At 60.2% G+C, this 19,666-nt stretch overlaps 8 protein-coding genes across 8 annotated transcripts; 5 read left to right on the top strand and 3 right to left on the bottom strand.

The window, feature by feature from the left end:
- Positions 1-39: 39 nt before the first annotated feature.
- GGTG_02917 (hypothetical protein) lies at positions 40-405 on the bottom strand (the record flags this gene model as incomplete). Its single annotated transcript, XM_009220693.1, has 1 exon — positions 40-405. A coding segment is annotated over one exon (366 nt), but the record flags the coding sequence as incomplete, so codon positions are not given.
- Positions 406-887: 482 nt separating this feature from the next.
- On the top strand, positions 888-4,286 carry GGTG_02916 (plasma membrane channel protein). The gene is made up of 8 exons (XM_009220692.1): positions 888-1,312; positions 1,378-1,418; positions 1,508-2,403; positions 2,496-2,522; positions 2,583-2,664; positions 2,738-3,746; positions 3,831-3,894; positions 3,959-4,286. Exons 1-8 carry the CDS (start codon positions 1,254-1,256, stop codon positions 3,989-3,991), a joined length of 2,211 nt encoding a protein of 736 aa, XP_009218956.1. The 5' UTR covers positions 888-1,253; the 3' UTR covers positions 3,992-4,286.
- Positions 4,287-4,462: 176 nt separating this feature from the next.
- On the top strand, positions 4,463-6,154 carry GGTG_02915 (hypothetical protein). Its single transcript, XM_009220691.1, has 2 exons — positions 4,463-4,878; positions 4,965-6,154. Exons 1-2 carry the CDS (start codon positions 4,794-4,796, stop codon positions 6,101-6,103), a joined length of 1,224 nt encoding a protein of 407 aa, XP_009218955.1. The 5' UTR covers positions 4,463-4,793; the 3' UTR covers positions 6,104-6,154.
- A 1,006-nt stretch (positions 6,155-7,160) lies between these two features.
- Positions 7,161-9,907, top strand: GGTG_02914 (hypothetical protein; the record flags this gene model as incomplete). The annotated part of the gene is made up of 4 exons (XM_009220690.1): positions 7,161-7,419; positions 7,483-8,681; positions 8,759-8,852; positions 8,910-9,907. 4 exons carry the CDS (start codon positions 7,161-7,163, stop codon positions 9,905-9,907), a joined length of 2,550 nt encoding a protein of 849 aa, XP_009218954.1.
- Positions 9,908-10,497: 590 nt separating this feature from the next.
- Positions 10,498-12,389, top strand: GGTG_02913 (hypothetical protein; the record flags this gene model as incomplete). Its single annotated transcript, XM_009220689.1, has 2 exons — positions 10,498-10,606; positions 10,703-12,389. 2 exons carry the CDS (start codon positions 10,498-10,500, stop codon positions 12,076-12,078), a joined length of 1,485 nt encoding a protein of 494 aa, XP_009218953.1. The 3' UTR covers positions 12,079-12,389.
- GGTG_02912 (DNA replication licensing factor mcm3) lies at positions 12,071-15,498 on the bottom strand. The gene is made up of 3 exons (XM_009220688.1): positions 15,285-15,498; positions 12,599-15,197; positions 12,071-12,523 (listed from the first exon to the last, which is right to left on the bottom strand). The coding sequence occupies exons 1-3, from the start codon at positions 15,355-15,357 to the stop codon at positions 12,490-12,492; spliced, it is 2,706 nt and encodes a 901-aa protein (XP_009218952.1). The 5' UTR covers positions 15,358-15,498; the 3' UTR covers positions 12,071-12,489.
- A 159-nt stretch (positions 15,499-15,657) lies between these two features.
- On the bottom strand, positions 15,658-17,083 carry GGTG_02911 (hypothetical protein). The gene has a single exon (XM_009220687.1). It carries the CDS (start codon positions 17,008-17,010, stop codon positions 15,736-15,738), a length of 1,275 nt encoding a protein of 424 aa, XP_009218951.1. The 5' UTR covers positions 17,011-17,083; the 3' UTR covers positions 15,658-15,735.
- A 688-nt stretch (positions 17,084-17,771) lies between these two features.
- GGTG_02910 (aminotransferase) lies at positions 17,772-19,543 on the top strand. The gene is made up of 3 exons (XM_009220686.1): positions 17,772-18,237; positions 18,316-18,662; positions 18,738-19,543. The coding sequence occupies exons 1-3, from the start codon at positions 17,889-17,891 to the stop codon at positions 19,449-19,451; spliced, it is 1,410 nt and encodes a 469-aa protein (XP_009218950.1). The 5' UTR covers positions 17,772-17,888; the 3' UTR covers positions 19,452-19,543.
- The last annotated feature ends 123 nt before the right edge of the window (positions 19,544-19,666 follow it).

Below are 19,666 nucleotides of genomic sequence, written 5' to 3'. Positions count from 1 at the left end.
CGGCGGCGGCGGCGGGCGGGCAGGGTGGGGCCTGGCGACGGGGTCGAGCCACGTGTCGTGGTTGCCGGCGACGACGACCTTGTGCTGGTGCGGCAGCGAGCCGAGCCAGTCGAGCTGCCGCTGGATGGCCTCGACGGTGCCCGAGCTCGTCAGGTCGCCGGCGTGGATGAGCAGGTCGCCGTCGGGCACGCTGCCGAGCGTGTGCTCGTGCGTGTCGGATATGCACACCACTCGGATCCGGGGCCGGCCGGCGGGGAGGGCGAAGGGCGTCCCGCGCAGCCGCACCAGGAAGGAGTGGGCCGCGGCGACGAGGTGGTGCAGCGGCCCGTCCAGGAGCTTGTCCAACGCCGTGGGCGGGTCCCAGGGGTGAGGCCGGCGGATGCCCAGGCGGACCAGGATGCTCATCTTTTTTTTTTTTTTTTTTTTTTTTTTGTGGGGGAGACGGAAAAGGGGACGAGAATGGGAGAGAAAGTGAAGAGGCCAAGGTCAGGCAGGGCGGGGAGGGCGGGGAAACAGCAGGACGTGTTTCACGCAGCGCTCCCCGATATAGAGCTGGAAAGGGAAACCCTAGTCACGCATCGCGACAATCAACTTCATGTTCTGAAGTCGCTGTCGTGGGTTCTGGTGTTGTTGAAAATCACAGCTCAGAAACCCATTCAGAAGCCACAACGCATCGCTGGTCGGCTACAAACGAATTAAGCTCCCGGAGCCGCCCCACAGGGGCGCATCCAAGATGGAAGCCACATTGTGGGTGACGAAGCGCGGCTTCCCGATTGGGCGCAGCGTCTGCTGATGGGGGGCTCCTGCCGCACAGTGCATCCGCCATGCTGGTTTTGGATTGGGTCATCAAGTGGTGTGCAACCAGGCTTGTCCTCCAGCCAGGAAACCGGAAACATGTGGTGACGTTGTTCGTCGTTGGCGCCATCCATCCCAAAAATCCAGTCAGATCCGTCCCTCAACCGACAACGCACCGCCAGCCTTTGGGCATGCATGGCCTCGATATAAGGCGTCATCTGATTGATACAGCTACCTAGTTCATCCTGACCGTCCAAATATATATTGAGCTTCAAGCCAAGCACTTTCTGTTTCTCCTCCTGCCCAATCCTGGTTGTATTCCTTACCTGCTCTTGCCCCGCCTGCCACTCGGCAAACTCCCTGTCGAACTAGCAGCCTCTCCCTGTTTGCTGCTTTCCTCTGGATCTAGGAGCCATCATCACTTGGCACCACCTCTGGCCTTCGGCCACTCGCCCAGAATGGCGTCCCTGTTGTCTGAAAAAGGAGATCGATCGGGGTTCAAGTCCAAGAACTTTGAGTGAGTAGCCTGTTTGATAAATCATCGACCTATAATTAAGAATCAAGCTGACCGTGAGACTCAAGCGTTGACTATGTCGTTGACTACCAGATCCCCTCTAACAAATGTAAGCCTAGTGTTTGGATATGGATTGCTTGGAACATTCAGGGGCATCAAGCCCCGAAACCCCTTGGTTTGTCTGACACCCTTCTCTAGCCGAGCGAATCGAGGCCGAAGCGGCGTTTGTGCAGCTCGTGCAGGCTCTCGTCAATGTCGGTTTTGCCACCGAGGTCCGCTATGGCGGCAAACACTCTCTCCTGGTGTTTGTTAAGATCGTATCGGACCAGTTGCTCCATGCGCAGGTGTACCGCTACCGCCTACAGGACTGGCTGTACGGGGTCCGCCCATCGGCCCCCAACAAGCAGGATCTGAGCAACCAGTTTGAGGACGAGCCCGTTACCGAGGCCGAGCGCCTCCGGCTGTGCTACCTGCTCATCACAAAGTCCAAGAACGACAGCGGCGCCGGCATCACGCCCAAGATGGGCCAATGGAAGCACGTCGCCTCCATATTCCCGCTGCACGACCACGCCTTCAACCGCCAGTGGATCAAGCGCTGGAGCACAAAGTACGTCCTGGACGACTCCGATCTAAACGAGATCCGCAACAAGTTTGGCGAAAGCGTTGCATTCTACTTTGCCTTCCTGCAGTCCTACTTCAAGTTCCTCGTCTTCCCCGCCGCCTTTGGATTCAGCGCCTGGCTCATCCTCGGCAACTTCTCGTGGTTCTACGCCCTCGTCAACTGCCTCTGGTCCGTCGTCTTCTTCGAGTACTGGCGCAAGAAGGAGGTCGACCTGGCCGTCCAGTGGGGCGTCCGTGGCGTCTCCAAGATCCAGCGACCCCGGGCCCAGTTCCAGCATGAGCGAGAGGCGCAGGACCCCGTCACGGGAGAGATCATCAAGGTCTTTCCGCCCCTCAAGCGGCTCGCGCGCCAGCTGCTGCAGCTTCCCTTCGCTATGGCCTGCATGGCCATCCTAGGGAGCATGATATTCTCGTGCTTTGCTATCGAGATCTTCATCAACGAGGTCTACAACGGTCCCTTCAAACAATACCTGGTATGGACTAGACTTTGTCTTGCTTGACTGACACATGCAAAGCTCGCATCTCAAAGAGCGATTATGCTGACTTTTGACTGGGCATTTTCTAGACGTTCCTCCCGACTGTCATTTTGACCGTAAGATTCTCTTATCCGCAGGATCGGGGTGTTTTAGACGCAATAACTGACCAAACTAAGCTCTTCATGCCCGCACTCACCACACTCCTGACAAATCTGGCGGAGCGCCTAACGAACCTAGAGAATTACGAGACCCAAGATGGTACGTTTTGGCAAAGCAATTCTGACCTTGGTGCTACCCAGCTACTAACAAGTGCCTTTTCCCTCGTTACAAGGACATCAAGCATCGTTCGTTCAGAAGATTTTCGTCATCAACTTTATCACCTCTTACTTCCCCCTGTTCCTCACAGCCTTTGTGTACGTGCCGTTCGGAACAGTGCTAGCTCCTCACCTCGACATATTCCAAGCGACGGCGAGCAACCTCACCAAGAACGACATCAAGACCAAAGACTTTGAGATCAACCCCAACCGTTTCACCCAGCAGATGTTCTACTTCACCGTCACGGCACAGATTGTCAACCTTCTCCTCGAGGTTATTGTCCCGTTTGCCAAGCGCAAGGTCTTCAAAGCGGTTGAGAAGGTACAGGACGGCATAGCCCACAAGAATGGGGGCGCGGTGCACCACAAGGACGCGCCCGGGGAGGCCACTTTTCTGCAGAGGGTCCGAAGCGAGGCGAGGCTTGATGCCTATGACGTGACAACGGACTACCGGGAGATGGTGATCCAGTTTGGCTACTTGTCACTGTTTTCGGTCGGGTTCCCTCTGACGGCCTGCTCTTTTCTTGTCAACAACTGGGTCGAGGCGAGATCGGACGCCATGAAGATCGCTATCGGCAGCCAGAGGCCTATTCCGTGGCGCGACGACTCAATTGGCCCCTGGCTCACCTCGCTGGGGTTCCTGTCGTGGCTTGGGAGCCTCACCAGCGCCGCGGTTGTCTTCCTCTTTAGCGACGGGGATAGACTGAACGGTGGACTGGATGGCGGCCCCTGGGACATCAAAGCCTGGGCGCTCCTGCTGAGCATCCTGGTGGCCGAGCATGTGTACCTTGTGGTGCAGCAGGTAGTGCGATACACATTGCAGAAGATGGACAGCCCCGGCCTACAGATGGAGCGAGCGGCACGTTTCGCTACGAGGAAGCGCCTGCTGGCCGAGACTCTCGGACACGACGAGTCGGACAAGGCGGCCACGGCAGCTCTGAGCGGCAGCGAGAAGATCACGAGGGAGACCCTCGAGGAGGAGGCTCGCCTCGCCGCCACCAAGGGTCACGGTTCTCCCGAGGAAGGGTGGGTTACCCCCTGCCGCGTTCTCTTTGCAAGAAAACCATGGTCCCTTTCTAGAGACTGACAGCAATCTCACCATTCTTACAGATTTTGGCTCCGCCAGCGAGGAGCGTCTGAGACCATAGAGGTCGGACGACAGCTGATGTCAGAGGCAAGTTTATCCGAAGCACTGGGTCTTTGGAGGCTTTCTCGTGCTGACATGGTGTGTGGAACAGATCGATTCTGCGAACAATGCTAGCAAGCATTGACGAGAAACAAATCAGGGAGGCTAGAGTCGACACTGGAGTATGAAGACATCGTATCTTGCTCAGCGCGTCCAATTACCTATGTCTCCCTGTGTCATTTTGGTGGTGGGAGTTGGGGGTGGAGGAGGCAATGGGCGCTAGATTGGGCATAGACCTATTTGTGACTTTGCTAGAATCGATACCTATGTACCCTGCCTCGTACGCCGTAACCGGCCCCCTCCCAGCGGCAGTGATTATCTAGCATATCTTCGTCTGTTAATACAAGTAGTTTAAAAAGGCCAAAGTGTGCCCTTCTTCGCTCAGCCTTGATATGGGGCGAGGCCTGGACGCAGGGGTTGTTCGTGGTGTGCAGGGGCCATCCCTCCACATTCCTGCTTTTATGCTTCCCGAGATGAAGGCACAGGCCCAGCGGTTTCGGGACTTGTGGCAACGGCCAGGTTGCGCGGGAACCACAATAGGGGGGCGAAACAGGGAGAAGAAATCAAATCAAACCACCAAGAAAAACCCACCCGTTAGGGGGTTCACCTCCAAGGCTCAAAAAGTGCTTGGATGCGGCTCACTCTGCTCACAACGAACACATGTCTGCAAAACATATCATCCTACCTGCCGGAGAAAAAAAAAAATCGGTTGCAGGCATAGCGCGAAAGGGATCCGCGCCAGCACAAGTGACTGATGGCTACCAAACGAGCGAGGGTCGACTGTGCCGGGAGGGCATGTCAGCACCCCGACTGCGATAGCTGCCATCCAACAGGCCTTGGGAACGGTGCCCGTCCGGCGCCTGGAAGGAGTGTTTACGGCAGCACACATGCGCAACAGCAGCATCACCAACAGCAGCAACAACAACAACAGCAGCAACAACAACAACAGCAGCAACAACAACAACAGCAGCAGTCTGCCATGAACGGCAACGGGGCGCAACGCTACTACGCACAGCAGCACGTCGCATCATATCACCAAGCACAACAACCACGACCAGGAGCGGTGGGGGCACGGCCAATGGCGCCGCGGTCGACCAGCTATGGGAACGGCGGCGGCGGCCCGCCTCCTCCGACCGTCACCATCACCGTGCCTTCCTCCACCGGCCCCGGCCCCGGCCCCGGTGTCACGATGGCGGCCATGCCGACGGCGGCGGAGCTCAACGAGTCCCAGGTCAGGAGCATAGTGGGCGGGCTGGCCGAGGCCGACGTGCGGGATCTGCTCGGCATCATCATCGCCACCAACCCGTCCGTGGGACCACGCATGCTTCTTCTGAACCGGTACAACGCCCGGCGGCGGGAGGCGCGGGAGCCAGTCACTCCTACCACCACCACACCCGCAGCAACAGCAGCTGCCGCGGCGACGGCCGTTACTGCTACTGCCACCGGCAGCAACAGCAGCGCGGGCCTCGCCGTGGTCGCGGCGCCGGCGCCGGCACCGGCACCGGCACCTGTCCGGCGGCCGATGCCTGTCGACTTTGACCACTACAGCAAGGCCGTCTGGCACACGCTCAACAGCAGCAGCTACAGCAGGGGCCGGGCCAGAGGCCAGTGGGAGGCTCGGGGCGACGCCTTTGACGACATCGAGCGTGTGGTGCGGGCTATCTGGGCGACCGTGTCGGCCAAGGGCGGGGCGGGCTCGCTGCTCGAGTCCAAGCTGAGCGCGCTGGCGACGCTGCGCAAGATGGGCCGCAGCGTGGCGCTTGCGGGCGACTGCCTAGGCTCCGAGGTGCGCAAGCAGTACCAGCACGACGGCGAGCTCGCGGCCGCCATGGTGGCCATCGCGCGCTCCATGACGCCCGACGAGCGCGTCCGCGTCGGGCGCTCGGCCGACCAGAAGGGCGTCTCGCTGCTGGCAAAGTTCGAGGAGCTGCGGCGCGAGGCCGACGGTCACTGCATCTTCGAGGAGCTGCCCGAGGTCATACGGCTGCTCAAGGGGGAGGGGGGGCCCGCGGTGGCGCTGGCAGAGAGGGAGCCCGAGCGGGATGGGCATGAGGAGGAGTATGACGAGGACGAGGAGGACGAGGATGGGGAAAACGATGAGTTCGACTCCGACCCTGGTGCCTACTGCGAGGACGACTACGACAGTGACGACAGCGACCCATCGATGACTGGCAGGGCGATGGGGAACGCCTACTAGGGGGCGAGCATTCTCGTTTGCGGAGTGTGGGGGAGGAGGATAGCAGTTGCACACAACATGAAGTGCTAGCCTTTTTGGGCAGTCCGAGGAGGGGGCTTCGGTCCACAGCCGGTGACCGCAAAGGGAAGGCTCCAGTGCTTCCAATTGGAGGGGCTCGGTATTGAGAGCTCAGCTTATGTAGCTGGGCGACGGCGTGGCAGTGTCTTTAGTGGGCCCAGTCTTCCGCCTCACTGGGCAAGAGCCACTGAGTGCTTCTTATCTCGACCACTCGGGTCAAATCGCACAGCTTAGGTCCAACCTTTTACTCCACAATGGAATGCAGCCGACCTCCCCCAATGAGGCCCTAAACAACCCAGCAATCGTTCATCTACTTCGGCCCCGGGCCGGCACAGCCTCGCCCTACCCTCTGGATCAAAGTACCTTACTCCCTCCCTCCCCAAGCTCTGTACCTCACGAGACCCGTCATCGGACGAAGCCACCCGCGCCCGGAAAACACAAGACATGCTAGCCAAGCGTGCTTAGTCGAGTTCGGACACCCCCTCACCTCAGCTGGCTGCCGGCCCAACCAGGGTCAGCCATGGAATAAAGGCCACGCACTTCGGACGACGACGGCCATCGGAGCTGTGAGGCGCGACCGGGCGGGCTGGCCATTCCATTCCCTCGACCGAAGTTGGCTACCGCGCAAAAAGGGCCTCGGCGTAGATGGGCTTTTTCTATTTTATTTATTTTATTCTTCGTTTTCCTGCCCACCCCGCCGCTCGGGTCAGACGTTTAATCATTGGCTGCTTTGCCGTCTTACGTGCCTGTGCAGCTGCTTTTCTTCTCGTCACCCCCATCCGTGCTCCTGAACTACCGTCCCGGCTTGCTCTCACCTTTCCCTCCCCGCTTCTTGATCTCCACTATTGCACCCGACCTCCTTGATATAGTCGCGTGGCTTGGGCATTATTGGTCTTGGCCTTATTTACTCGTCCCTGAGACTTGAGGTCGAGGAAAAGCAACAACAGCAAGGGGCTCAAACGGACGGAAAGGCCGAGCCTTGCTCGCCCGGCTTATTGTCATGGACGAAGTCGCCGAGGCCCTCGTCCTCTCACCGTTCAGGGAGATTGTGCTCAAGGCCAAGGCGGCGGCCGAAAACGCCCAGACGGCGGCCGAAAACAGCAACGAGACAAACATCCAGGATGGCGCCAAAGAGCTCGCGAGAGCCGCCCACAGGCTCGAGCGGGAAGGCGAGCGCGCTCTGCTTAAGATCGAGCCGCTCTGCAAGAAGCAGCTTGATACCTGCGGGCAGAACTTTGTGGACGCCTTGAAGGATGACGGTATGTGCGATGCCCCGAGCACAGAGCAGCAAAGTTCAGACTGACTCTGTTCCGTCTCCCCAGACGACATTGCCGCATATCGCACGCAGTTGAACGATCTGTTGTGGGAATTTGACGATTATGTCGAGCTCCAGGACTTCGACGAGGCCAAATTCGCGGAGCTGCAGGCGCTTTCGCGAGGCTATGCGCCCAAAATTGTCGACATCTTGATCCGCATGAAGCTCGAGCCGGCCGAGCCGGCAGCACCGCCCCCTCTGCTCGAAAGTGACACGAGGCCAGCTTCGTCCCGTGGCAGCCTCCTCGCCGACCACCCCGCCCGGTCAAGCATGACCTCTCAGTCCGGGCCAGACCTCGGGCTCGAGGGCGCTGCACACCAGCTCCCGAACAGCAGTCACCCGAGGAGGGACTCGGTGCACTCAAACGTATCGGCCGATATCGATGAGCCGCCGCCCTTCCCGGAGAAGAGCCCCTGGCGCATGAGAATCAAGCTGGATGAGGCGCTGAGCAATCTCGACCCCACCGAGGAAGTCGTCCGAAGGCCCAACGTGTTGACGCTGCCGCTTCTGAGTGATTCTTCTCCAGAGACTGCGCACCACGAAATTATGTACAGTCCACGGTCATCGAGCACTTACGAGCAGAGCTCCCAACGCCGTAACATGCCGTCCCCTGTGAGCCCACTCCAAATATCCCGGCGTGGGCCGGGGGCCAGGCAAAGCAGTGGCACTTGGACAGGAGCGCCCCAGGGAGCGCATCTACAACAATGCGGCAACACCCAACATCCCCTCGTGATGGTCGGGCCAGGCAGTAGTGCAGCCGCTGCACAATCGAGGGACAGCTCCTACTCGGATTACCCCTATAGCTCCTTCTCCGAATCTAGGACAGATTCGGGCTCCGAGATGGCCAGTCCCGTTGCTACGTCATATAGGACGTCAGGCATGTCTGCCCCCGACACGAGCGCGTTCGCGAGAATACCAGAGGAGTGGCAGGGGCATACCGAGAGGCCTCCTCCCACCGCGAGCGCCCGCAACTCGGGTCCACGCCCGGGGCTGGAGCGCGTCGGAAGCGCCCGCGTCCACGCCCTCGACTCGGGCCTGATACCCGTGGAGGCCGAACGGAGTGTCAAAGCCCCGGAGCCGATCCCGCGTAGGCCGGCGGACTGCTCCATAGGACCCAACAGCTCCCTATACCAACTGAAGGGTTTTTGTGAAGGCGCCAAGGAGGTGCTCAAGGGCGGCGTTGGTGTGAAGCAGGTCCGCAAGCTGGTAAGGATGCAACCTCGTTGCTTTTGGCGTGCTGGAAACCTTGTTCCGATAATCTTCTAACCGGACTGCCTTGTTAGAACTTTGGCTCTGGCACTGTAATGGCGGCCAAGTGCAGGGCCTGTCTGTTTGAGCTAGACTGGAATGACGTCGAGGCCGATATAAACGGCGAAGGTAACAATACATGGCTCCATCTCGCATACATGATACGGCGGCTGACGTCTGGAGCAGAGAGCGCGAACTACGTGTCAAAGTCGACCAAGATCGGCTTCCGGCTGCGCTTTTTGTCAAAAAGCCACCTGTCGGCGCATACCATCGAGGACCAAGTCTACGGCTGCTTGTTTTGCGTGCAGCAAGGGCATACAACCGAGGAGAGCGACGCGACCGTCTTCTTCTCACAAAAGCAACTCTTTATGCATATCGCCCGGCACCCGCGCCCTTTGCCAATAGTGGCAGGACTTAACGTGATCGAGGGCGACGCTGGCGACGTCCCGGGGAAGCCCAGCAGTAGCGCTACTGCCGACCTGCTGCTCCCGGTATGGCGGAACGGCTTCGACTTGCACCTAACGATGCCCCCAGCGCCGTCAAAGACAGGAAGCGACCACGTGGCCGGCTTACAGCAGCTGCTCGAGACGCTACCGGCGGCGCGGGCGGTCGAGACGATCCGTCAGGCCATCGGCACGGTGCGGGCGCCACCCGATACGTCGCTGCCGCCGCTGCAGTTCGCCACAGGCGCTCGCATAGTCGGCGTCCAGTTCCCGGCGAGGTTCGGCGGCGAGTGGGCGTCGGGGTGGAACGACAACGCCAAGGGCCTGTTCCCCGCCAGCGCGGTCCGGCTGGAGCAGCCGCCGAGCGAACAGGTCGTGAATACGTCACAGCAGGGCGGCGCCAACATGAGGGCCGTTGCGCGGTGGAAGTTTGCGGTCAAGGAGGGAAGGGACCAGCGGCGCGGCGGCAGCGAGTGGCTCAGGCTGGAAAAGGGCGAAACGATCAACAATATCGGGTGGGCGTACCCCGGTCACTGGTGCTGGTCTGGCGTCAACTCGAAGGGCAAATGGGGCATCTTCCCGCAAACTCACATCGACGCCAGCACGCTGCGAGAGGGCCCGCCGGCAGACCGGGTCAGCATTAGCAGTCATGAGAGGAAGATGTCGAGCCTGCTCGCCCGCATGTCGATGCGTACGCGGGCCGGGAGCTCGCCTTCGGATCCGCGGATGCACATTCACTAGGTTTTGTTTCGCCTGGTGGGGTACTGTGATATGTTGTCTAGTCTTGTTTTTTACTGGATGGGTTGATACCTTTTTGCTGTGGGATTCAAAAAGAAGCAAAAACATGTGTGGGACAGCAGCACGTTGCACCCGACGAGGGACATGGCCTAGCCACATGCCTGTGGAGCGGGGCACATTGAATGCTTAATCAGGGCTGCATCTAGGGAGGGATAGGGGCTATCAGCCTATAGATTGCTCCCTAGCATCCGTGCATGAATGTGCTGATTCGATATCAGTCGGCGTCCGTTCCTATCAGCAGAAAACCCACCACGGATGTTGCCCCTGAAACACCAACGCTTCTTGACCCCAGAACAAACAGCGCGGCGTAGGGCAGCCGGCCTGCTTGGACTTGGGACGAGAACGCCCGTTTTTTTTTTATACGTTGGCAAAATCTTGGAAGTCTCACCGCCCCTTACAGTCACGCTTCCACTGCGAGTTTTTTTTGTGGCATTGAATATCCTGAATTGTTCCAAACAGCACATAGGCTGGTCCATCCAGACCACGAGGTCGTTGGCACCCAAGACGTCGAGTTGGGCTGCTGAGTCCTCACCATGCCCGCAGTCATGGATGGCGTTCCGGCTCAGACTGCTCTTTCGGAGCCCGAGAAGATCCCGGACGACCAAGAGATCGACTTTGTGACTTTTGGGATGCTGATCATCGGTACGCCAGCACATCTTTTTTTTTTGTTCACTTTAAATACCCAAGACAGCGGTGCTGTACAAAGCGGCTGACATGACGCAACTCCTCCCTCCAAAGACGTCATCGAGTTCCCCCCGCCGCAGCCGGCGGCGCGCGACGTGCTGGGCGGCGCCGGCACCTTTGCGGCCCTAGGCGCGCGGGTCCTCTCGCCGGGGGGCGGCCACCCCCCGCGGTCCCGGACGGTGGGGTGGGTGGTGGACCGGGGCGGCGACTTCCCCGCCGCGGCCGACGGCGCCATCGCGTCGTGGCGGACCTCGGCGCTCGTGCGCGACGACCCCTCCCGCCGGACCACGCGCGGCTGGAACGGCTACGACGACCCGGCCGACCCGGGCCGCCGCTCGTTCCGTTACGCCACCCCGAAGCTCCGCCTGACGCCCGCCGACCTGGCCGCGTGCCCGGCGCTGCTGCGCGCCCGCGCCGTGCACGTCATCTCGAGCCCCGCGCGGTGCCGCGACGTGGTCACGGCGCTGTCGTCGCTCCGACGAAGGGCCATGGGCGACGATTATACCCGCCCGCTGGTCATCTGGGAGCCGGTGCCGGACCGGTGCGGGCCCGACGAGCTGCTCGAGCTGACAAACACGCTCCCGCTCGTCGACGTCTGCAGCCCCAACCACGCCGAGCTGGCGGCGCTCATGGGCGACGTCGGCCCCGGCGCCGGCCTGACGCCCGAGGGGGACGTGGACGCGGCCGCCGTCGAGCGCGCGTGCGAGCAGCTGCTGGCGTCGATGCCGCTGTCGAGCTTCGCCGTCGTGGTCAGGGCCGGGCCGAAGGGTTGCTACGTCGCGAGCAACGGCGGGGGGAGGAGGGGGAGGAGAGGGAAAAGCAAGGGCGAGAACAAAAACGGAGGGAAGGAAGAGGAGGAGGAGCAGCAAAGGCCAAAAAAGCAAAAGAAAAAGCCGGCGACGGCAGCGCCCCTCCAGCGCGGCGGCCTCCAGCCCGACACGGACATGCTGGCGCTCTTCGCCGGCCTGATGCAGGAGCCCGACGGCTCCGTGGCGCGCGACTTTGACGACGAGCCCGACCCTGGCATCGAGCGGTGGCTGCCAGCCTATTTTGGAAGCGAGACCACAACAACAACCACAACAACAACAACAACAACAACAAAAGAAGAAGAAGGAGAGGACGGGGACAACAGGCCGGAGGAGGAGGAAAAGAAGAAGAAGCAAGAGACCCCATCCGCCGCCGTGGTCGACCCCACGGGCGGCGGCAACGCCTTCCTGGGCGGCCTGGCCGTCGCCATGGCGCGCGGCCGCCCCGTCGAGGACGCCGCGCTGTGGGCCACCGTCGCCGCCAGCTTCGCCATCGAGCAGGTCGGCGTGCCCGTGCTGGCCGTCGGCCCCGACGGCGAGGAGACCTGGAACGGCGTGCGGGTTGGGGACAGGGTGGCCGAGTACTTTGGGCGGCTAGGCGTCATTCCCGAGGGCGTTCTTTGAATTTTGTTGTCTGTTTTTTTTTTGTTCAAAATGCCTTTGTCTCGAGTAAAAAGTTTGTCATGTTTTGTTTTCCTGCATTTTGTTCTTTTGGCCGTCATAACGTTGTGAGCCGGGTCTGGAGTTGGGGCGCGATGGGACTGCGTGGCGCTAGAAGATAGACGACAAGACACGCATGCTAAATGCCAATATAAAACCAAGCCATGTCAACAGACGATACATGGTTAGCATACAACATTTCTCCTTGTCACGTCTGCCAGCTGGGTATTATCTACAAAAGATCCGGGCTCGGCAGCCCAAAACACCGCCTTCCCATTAAACGCCCACCAAGAGCCAGACACATTCGTTTACTGCCATCCATCATGTATCCATGCATCCGTAATCGTAGCTTCCCCAAAGTCACTGCCCACGAGCTTAAATCCGGTAAACAGTCTCTCCCTCGGTGTACCTGTGATAGTTACTATTGTTAGTGTCACACTCAAAACGACCATGTGCGGGGTGGGAATAAAAGGGCAGCACATACATAATCTGGTTGGCCTCGTTCATCTTGCGCAAGGCCTTGATGCCCTCCTCCTTGTCGAACGCCCCGCCATTTCGGGAGCCCATCTTAGCGTTCACGGCCGCGATCACGGCGTCCACGTCGGCCTCATCATCCTCAAAGAGGCCCGTCGACTGTAGCTGGCCGAGCGTCTGCCTGAAGGCGTTGAGTCGCGGCGCTGTGATGGCCGGCCCCTCCGCCGGTGCGATGCTTAGGGCCGCCGCCCCACTGGCGAGCTCGTCGGCGGCGCCGTCCGCGTCCTCGTCGTCCTCCTGCGTCTCCAGCTGGGATGCCGGCATGGACGAGGCGTACGAGACCTGCGACGAGCTCCCTGCCGCCGCCGCCGCCGCCGCCTTGCGCCCGTTCCGGGGTGTCCTGCGCGGCGGGGCCTCTTCCTCTTCCTCCTCCTCCAACTCTTCGCCATCGGCTGGGACCCCTGGGCTGCTCTCTCCGTTGCGTCGTGAACTGCCGTTGGCGGCTGTTCGGCGAGGTCTGGCGGTACCGCGGGTAGACGGAACGCCGCTGGGACGGGCGGTGCTACGGAAGTTTCCGTCGTCATCGTCGTCATCACCGCTGCCTTCCTCGCTCGAGGATGCAAAATCGACCGTCTGCGTCTTGCGCCGCTTCTTGCGTGACTCATCCTCGAGAAGCTCCTTGAAGAGCGCAAAGCGCAGGATCGACTGGGCGGCTGCCGCGTCGCGCTCCTCGACCCGGTTGGAAAGCCGTGACCTCGCATGGGCCGTGGCCAGACGGATGATGGTTTCGAGCGTACGCACCGTCATGGGGCTGGTGCGCCGCTGGTTGCCCTCGACCTCGTCGTTGCGCAGGCCGACGTAGATGTCGGCGATGCGGTCAGACGCCTCCTGGGTCAGAACAGGCCGGATGCGCGTCTTGGCGTACTGGATGTACTTCTTCATGAAGGGGATGCTGAGAACCTCGGGCCGCTTGTTGGCGCCGCGACCCGACGTCACAGTAACGCCTGCGTGCAACATGGAGTCGAACTTCTCAAACACCTCGGTTGGCTTTTGAGAGTCGGCCGACTGACTCTGCATCCCCACGCCGAGGGATTGGCCCGTGTTCTCGCGGACCGGCGCCCCCTCCTCGGTGCCGGGCTGCCGGTAGCGGTGCATGCGGAGGACGTGTTCCGACACCTGCCTGTCGCGCGTGTCCTCGATGTCGTCCGTTACAACAAACAGCAGATCGAAACGAGAGAGCAGCGAGTCCGGGAGCGCAATGTTCTTGTGCGGGTCCTTGTGCGGATCATACTGGCCATAGACGGGGTTCGCGGCCGCGATAACACTGCATCGTGCGTTGAGCGACGTGTGGATACCAGCCTTGGCGATGGTGACGGTCTGCTGCTCCATGACTTCGTGGATGGCGACTCGGTCGATGTCGGACATCTTGTCAAACTCGTCGATACAGACCACTCCGCGATCTGCCATGACCATGGCTCCGGCCTCTAGCCTCCTCTCTCCCGTCTCCTTGTCCGAAGTCACGGCCGCCGTCAGACCGACGCCCGAAGATCCTCGGCCCGTCGTCGCAATGGCCAGGGGTGCCGTGTTCAAAACGAAGCGTAGCAGCTGAGACTTGGCTGTTGACGGGTCGCCAACCATCAGGATGTTGATATCACCCCTGAGATGGGTGCCGTTCTCGAGGTTCTTCTCCACGCCGCCCAGAAGCATCAGAAGGATGGCCTTTTTGATGTGGTCGTGGCCGTAGATGCTGGGCGCCAGCGACTGCGACAACAGCTCAAACAGATTCTTCTTTTTAGAGATCTTGTTGATGTTGCGCAGGTCGGTGTCAGTAATGGTGGCCGTGGCCACGCCGCCGCTGGCTTTTGATGACAGCAGCACGACGTTGTTGGCGAGAATCAACGTCTTGAAGAGTGCGCTGTTGTGGTTCGTGTTCCGGTTGCCCATAGTCCTGAAGATGCCAACCAGTTGGATACGGTCGCCCGGCTTGACCTTGTCTACCAGGTCGTCGTCGAGGATCACATCGACGCCGCGGGGGAGCTGGCCAGCAGGGGCACGCTCGGGCATCTCCTGGATCGAGATGGTCTGGTGATCCCTGTAGGTGCAAAAGCCGTACTCGGTCATCAGGGGGTTTCCCTCCTCGTCCTCGTGCGGGTAGACGCTCGATGTGGTGACGCCGTTGGTCATGGTCTGGTCGCGGTATTCCCGAAAGTGAAACTTGTCCTTCACCTCGTTGTAGTGCACGCTCTTGACCACCTTTGGCCGGATCAGCGAGCACCTGGTGACGATGCCCTCGATCGAGACCATGCGGTTGAGTAGGCTGGACGACAGGGTCCTGGGGTTGCATGCGTGCAGCCCAAAGCTGCCGGCCCAGGCGCAGTAGTATTGAACCTCGTCGTCGATCTGGTCTGGCTTTGCGTTCGGGACCGTCTTCACGATCTGCTTGAGCGCATGGTTGAAGGCCAGAGAGTACTCAAGCGGGTCCATGAGCAGGCCCTCTGATATCTCGGAATTGTGGTCGCGGACATGGTCGATGTTGACCACCAAACGCCTCTGGTTCTTCTGCAACATCAAGACGATGTCGGGCCTGTAGCTTCGGGCATTCTGGTCGTCTGGAGAGGGGCACGAGGGAGTTCAGCCAGATGTCGCACGGCGGCCCGAGGCCAGTAGGGCCAGGAGTACGAGCCACTGCGACTCACGAGGGTCAAGAAACTCTTCGGCCAGGCGCACGCGATTTAGCGCGGCCTCGTCGCGCTGACTGAAGGCATCCATGGTGTCAAAACGTCACTCCCGGGAGGGTGCTGTCGCCGTCTGGGAGTGCGGCGAGCAGGTCGAAAGAGGGGTCGATATGTCCGCAGTGATGCGAGGCGAAGGGCTGGCATAGCCGTGGTGATGCGAGCGAATTGGGTGGCATTGGTCTCTCCGCAACGAGGGATGGAGGGGCCAATCGCGGTCAAAACGCGATGGAGCGCGTCGGTGGGTCCTATTGACACGCGAAGCCCAATGACATCTCCGGCAGAGGCAGGGGTTTAATTACCCCGCTGCCCGCTTATAACGAGAAGCGAGACATCGCTGGAATTTAATGGGCTAATTGGATTCGTTCTTGTCCTCAGCTCTAAGCTCTAGACGGGCTCCTTCCTGACTTGCTGCTCAGTTATCACTCTCTGGAAATTTGAACACGCCCAGCTCAGGCCACGAGGCACGCATGTCCATGGCTACCAGCTGCACCCACGCCGCCGTCTGCCCAATATCCGGCGGGAGAGCCGTGGTTGGAAAAAGCCAGAACCCAAAGACCGGGTTGACGTTGTCCACGGCCACATCATCGCGCCCCGAAACCGCCGCGTTGAATCTGTACTTCTCCGTCCCCAGACACTGCCACGCGCCGGTCTGGTCGTAGGACTGGCCAAACGGGCGGGAGTCCGCCGCCAACATTAGACGAAAGTTGGTAGTGCCGACCTTGCCTTCCGGGAACACGCCCCAGGCCTCCATCAGGCGCCTCCACTGCGGAAAGAAGGTCTCGACGCCCGGCCGTATCCTGAAGCTCGGCACCCTGGCCAGGTTGATGGCGCGCGGGTCGCGCGGCAGGCGGTCGAAGTTGGGGGTCGACACCATGGTGGGGTACGAGTAGCTGAAGAAGGGCCTGGTCCCGGGCTGGGAGAGCGTGTTGTGGCCGAGGCCGTGTCCCGTGGGGCACAGGTCCAGGAACCACACTTGACGCAACCGCGAGAACGTCTCCCTGAACGCCTCCGTCAACGCGGAGGATGCCAGGATCGACTGTCTAGGAACGCCGTTGAGGCTCTTCAGGGCCTCCATGTTGACCACCATATTCAGGATCCCGACGCCATTGGGGTCGTAGACCGTCTTGAAGCGCTGGATGAAGTCGATAGTGACGTCCTCCCTGCCCTCTAGGTTGCGCCCATATGTCTCCTCGCTTCCCAGCCGCAGCAGGAAGTCAAACTCAGGGTTCATGCGCAGCGTGCCGTGGGACCAGCTCTTGCCGGGGGGAGGGATCGCCGCCGCACACAGGCTGTCGACCCATTTCTTGGAGGCGTTGCCGCCGAATATGCAAGGCACCCGCATGCGGTAGAAGCGAAGCGCGACCTGGCGGGCCTCGGTGCTGACGCTGAGCAGAGGGTTCACAAGATCGTAGCCGTCGGCGACGACGGTGTAGTTGATGTCGGAGCCGCAGATACGAGGGATTGAGCGGACCAGGTGCGGCGGGATGGCAGGGATCTGCCCGCGGCACTCCAGCTCGGCATCGGCGCCGCCGCCGCCGGTCTCGATATCGAGATGGCTGGCTACGAGCACGCGGATGATGCGATTTCGTTCCAGCGCGACCCTCCAGACTCGCAGGCGAAGCTCTGCTGGTAGGGCAGGGAACAGGCGGAATCCCGGCGCGAGGCCGTCATTCTGCTGCGTCGCCATTGTTGGGATACCTGGCAAACCAGCAATGGCTGTTTGAAGCAGGCTCCGACGCTACGATCTCTTCAAAGGGCAGATTATATACACATTCAACCATTGGGTGAGTGCGGGGTGAGCTTACCTCTCAACCTAGCTAGGCTGAGAGGGTGGCATATCCAGTCCGAGCCGGCCATCCTCTGAAATTTACAATGTAGGATGTTTTCGCCTAAACGTGCCTGCTTACATGGGTAGGAACATTGACAGCTCTGCCCAGCGCAGCTCCGGCGCTTTATCGAGACGCTGAGCCCAAGGAAGATGACCAATGATTTGGTACTACGTCGGATGGACATACGGCCGTACAGTAATGTCTACTAAAGATGCAGCCATGTAGAGGATGCTCTCTCAGCTGGCCAAATCAAGTGACCTTGGGGACGCGTTGCTCAGGCCGAAAGTCGGAGGAAGCGGGGAATGCAGTCGGTCTGCTTCGGCTTCCCCACACGCTTATATGGTCACCCTCGATAAGAGATACTCGCTTCAGGCATCCCGTAGTTGACTGGACTAGTATTGGAACAAATTGATTGGCCTTTGGGGATCTGTAGTGGACCAAAGACTTGGTATTATTACAACATTGGACCCTGCCGGGGCAGTCTATCGACCTGGTTGCTATCATACTGTACCTGTATCGGCCCGCGGCTCCACTCATGCAGCCGGGGCCGAGGCAGACCGCCTACCATCGGAGCTCCCAGCGCTCCCGTGTCCAGCTCTGTGCATATATTAACCATGTCCCACGGGACATCGGGAAGCAGCAAAAAAACGGTCAAAATCACATCCTATCAACTCGGCATCGCGCCCTGAAATCAGACACAGCGAGAAGATCAGCCAGCCTGACAGCCGCATCAGCCATGGCGGCCGTTGCGGGGAGCCAGAGCAAACCGGATTCCAACAGCCAGGTGCCCAAGTCAGCGGTGCTGCACCGAAAACTGGGCATCGAGTTCCTGCGCGTCGCAAAGGCAAAGGGGCAGTATCTGATCCTCGACGATGGTCGCAAGATCCTGGACGCGTCCGGTGGAGCAGCCGTCACCTGTCTTGGCCACTGCGATGACAGGGTAAACCAGGCCATGATAAAGCAGCTAAACGAGGTCGCATATTGCGCCACCATCTTTTACACCACTACGCCTTTTGAGGAGCTCTGCCAGGTCTTGATCGACTCGACCAATGGCCACATGGCAAGAGCCTACATCGTGAACTCGGGTGAGCTTTCCTGCGAGAAGCGGTTTGTGATATAACAAGCCAGGGTGTTTCTGCTTTGCATAGGCTGACAGTCAGCAGGATCCGAGGCCATGGAGGCAGCCATGAAGATGGCGCGGCAATACTTTCTCGAGAAGAAGCCGGCGGAGCCCCAGCGGACAAAGTTCATCTCGAGGGCCCAGTCCTATCACGGGATTACGCTGGGGTCCCTCTCGATGGGTGGCCACAAGTACCGCCGGGAGAAATTCGAGCCGATGCTGCTGAGTAACATCACGCAGGTGTCGCCCTGCTACGCGTACCGGGAGAAGAAGCAGGATGAGACGGACGCCATGTACGTGGAGCGGCTAGCTGCCGAGCTGGATGCCGAGTTCCAAAGGCTCGGGCCCGAGACGGTCTGCGGGTTCGTGGCCGAGCCGGTGGTGGGAGCTGTAAGTCTGCAGCACCGTGTACTCCAACGACTTCTTCGTTTCTTGGACCGCTGACCTCCCGGACCGACGAAACAGGCACTAGGATCCGTCCCTGCGGTAGCGGGATACTTCAAAGCCATGCAGGCCGTGTGCCGCAAGTACGGCGCGCTTTTGATAATGGACGAAGTCATGTCGGGCATGGGCCGCACCGGGACTCTCCATGCGTGGGAGCAGGAGGGCGTCAAGCCAGACATCCAGACTATAGGAAAGGGTCTCGGCGGCGGTTACCAGGCAATCGCAGGTGTCTTGATGAGCCAGGGTGTGATCGACGTTCTGGAACAAGGCACGGGCGTCTTCGTCCACGGCCACACCTACCAAGGACATGCCGTTGGCTGCGCCGCCGCGCTCGAGGTCCAGCGCATCATCAAGGAGGACAAGCTGCTGGAGAATGTTCGTAAGATGGGTGACCATCTGTCGCGCGGACTGCGCGAACGGGTTGGTGGCCACCCCAACGTGGGCGATATCAGGGGCAAGGGCCTCTTCTGGAGCCTGGAGCTGGTGGCCGACAAGGCATCAAAAGCTCCATTCCCCATCACCGATGGCGTGGCCATGGATATTTGCACGCTTGGTCTGACAGCTGAGTACGGCGTCTCGCTGTACCCCGGCACTGGGGGCGTGGACGGTGTGAACGGGGACCACATAATGCTAGCACCGGCGTATATAATCACTGAGGCAGAGGTGGCGGCGCTGGTCGACATGGTCGGGAGGCTGGTGGATGATTATTTCCGCGCAAAAGCGGCATCGTCCTAGGCGGGGACATTGACGAGCTGGCTTTGTAGTTCAATAATAGCAACAAATGGATGTCGGACGAACAGAGGAGCCTCCTCATGCGAGATGGGATGAGAAATATGCGATTGATCAGAGGCAATGGGATTGATCGTCGCTTCATGTTTAGTGGGTTCATGTTCAGACAGACAACAACAGTGCGAGTTCTTGTCGCAGGCCACTCAAACAATACAACCGCC

The sequence above is a fragment of the Gaeumannomyces tritici genome (genome assembly GCF_000145635.1).
Source record: "Gaeumannomyces tritici R3-111a-1 unplaced genomic scaffold supercont2.2, whole genome shotgun sequence".
NCBI lineage: Eukaryota > Fungi > Ascomycota > Sordariomycetes > Magnaporthales > Magnaporthaceae > Gaeumannomyces > Gaeumannomyces tritici.
This window is presented reverse-complemented; position numbering and strand designations above follow the sequence as displayed.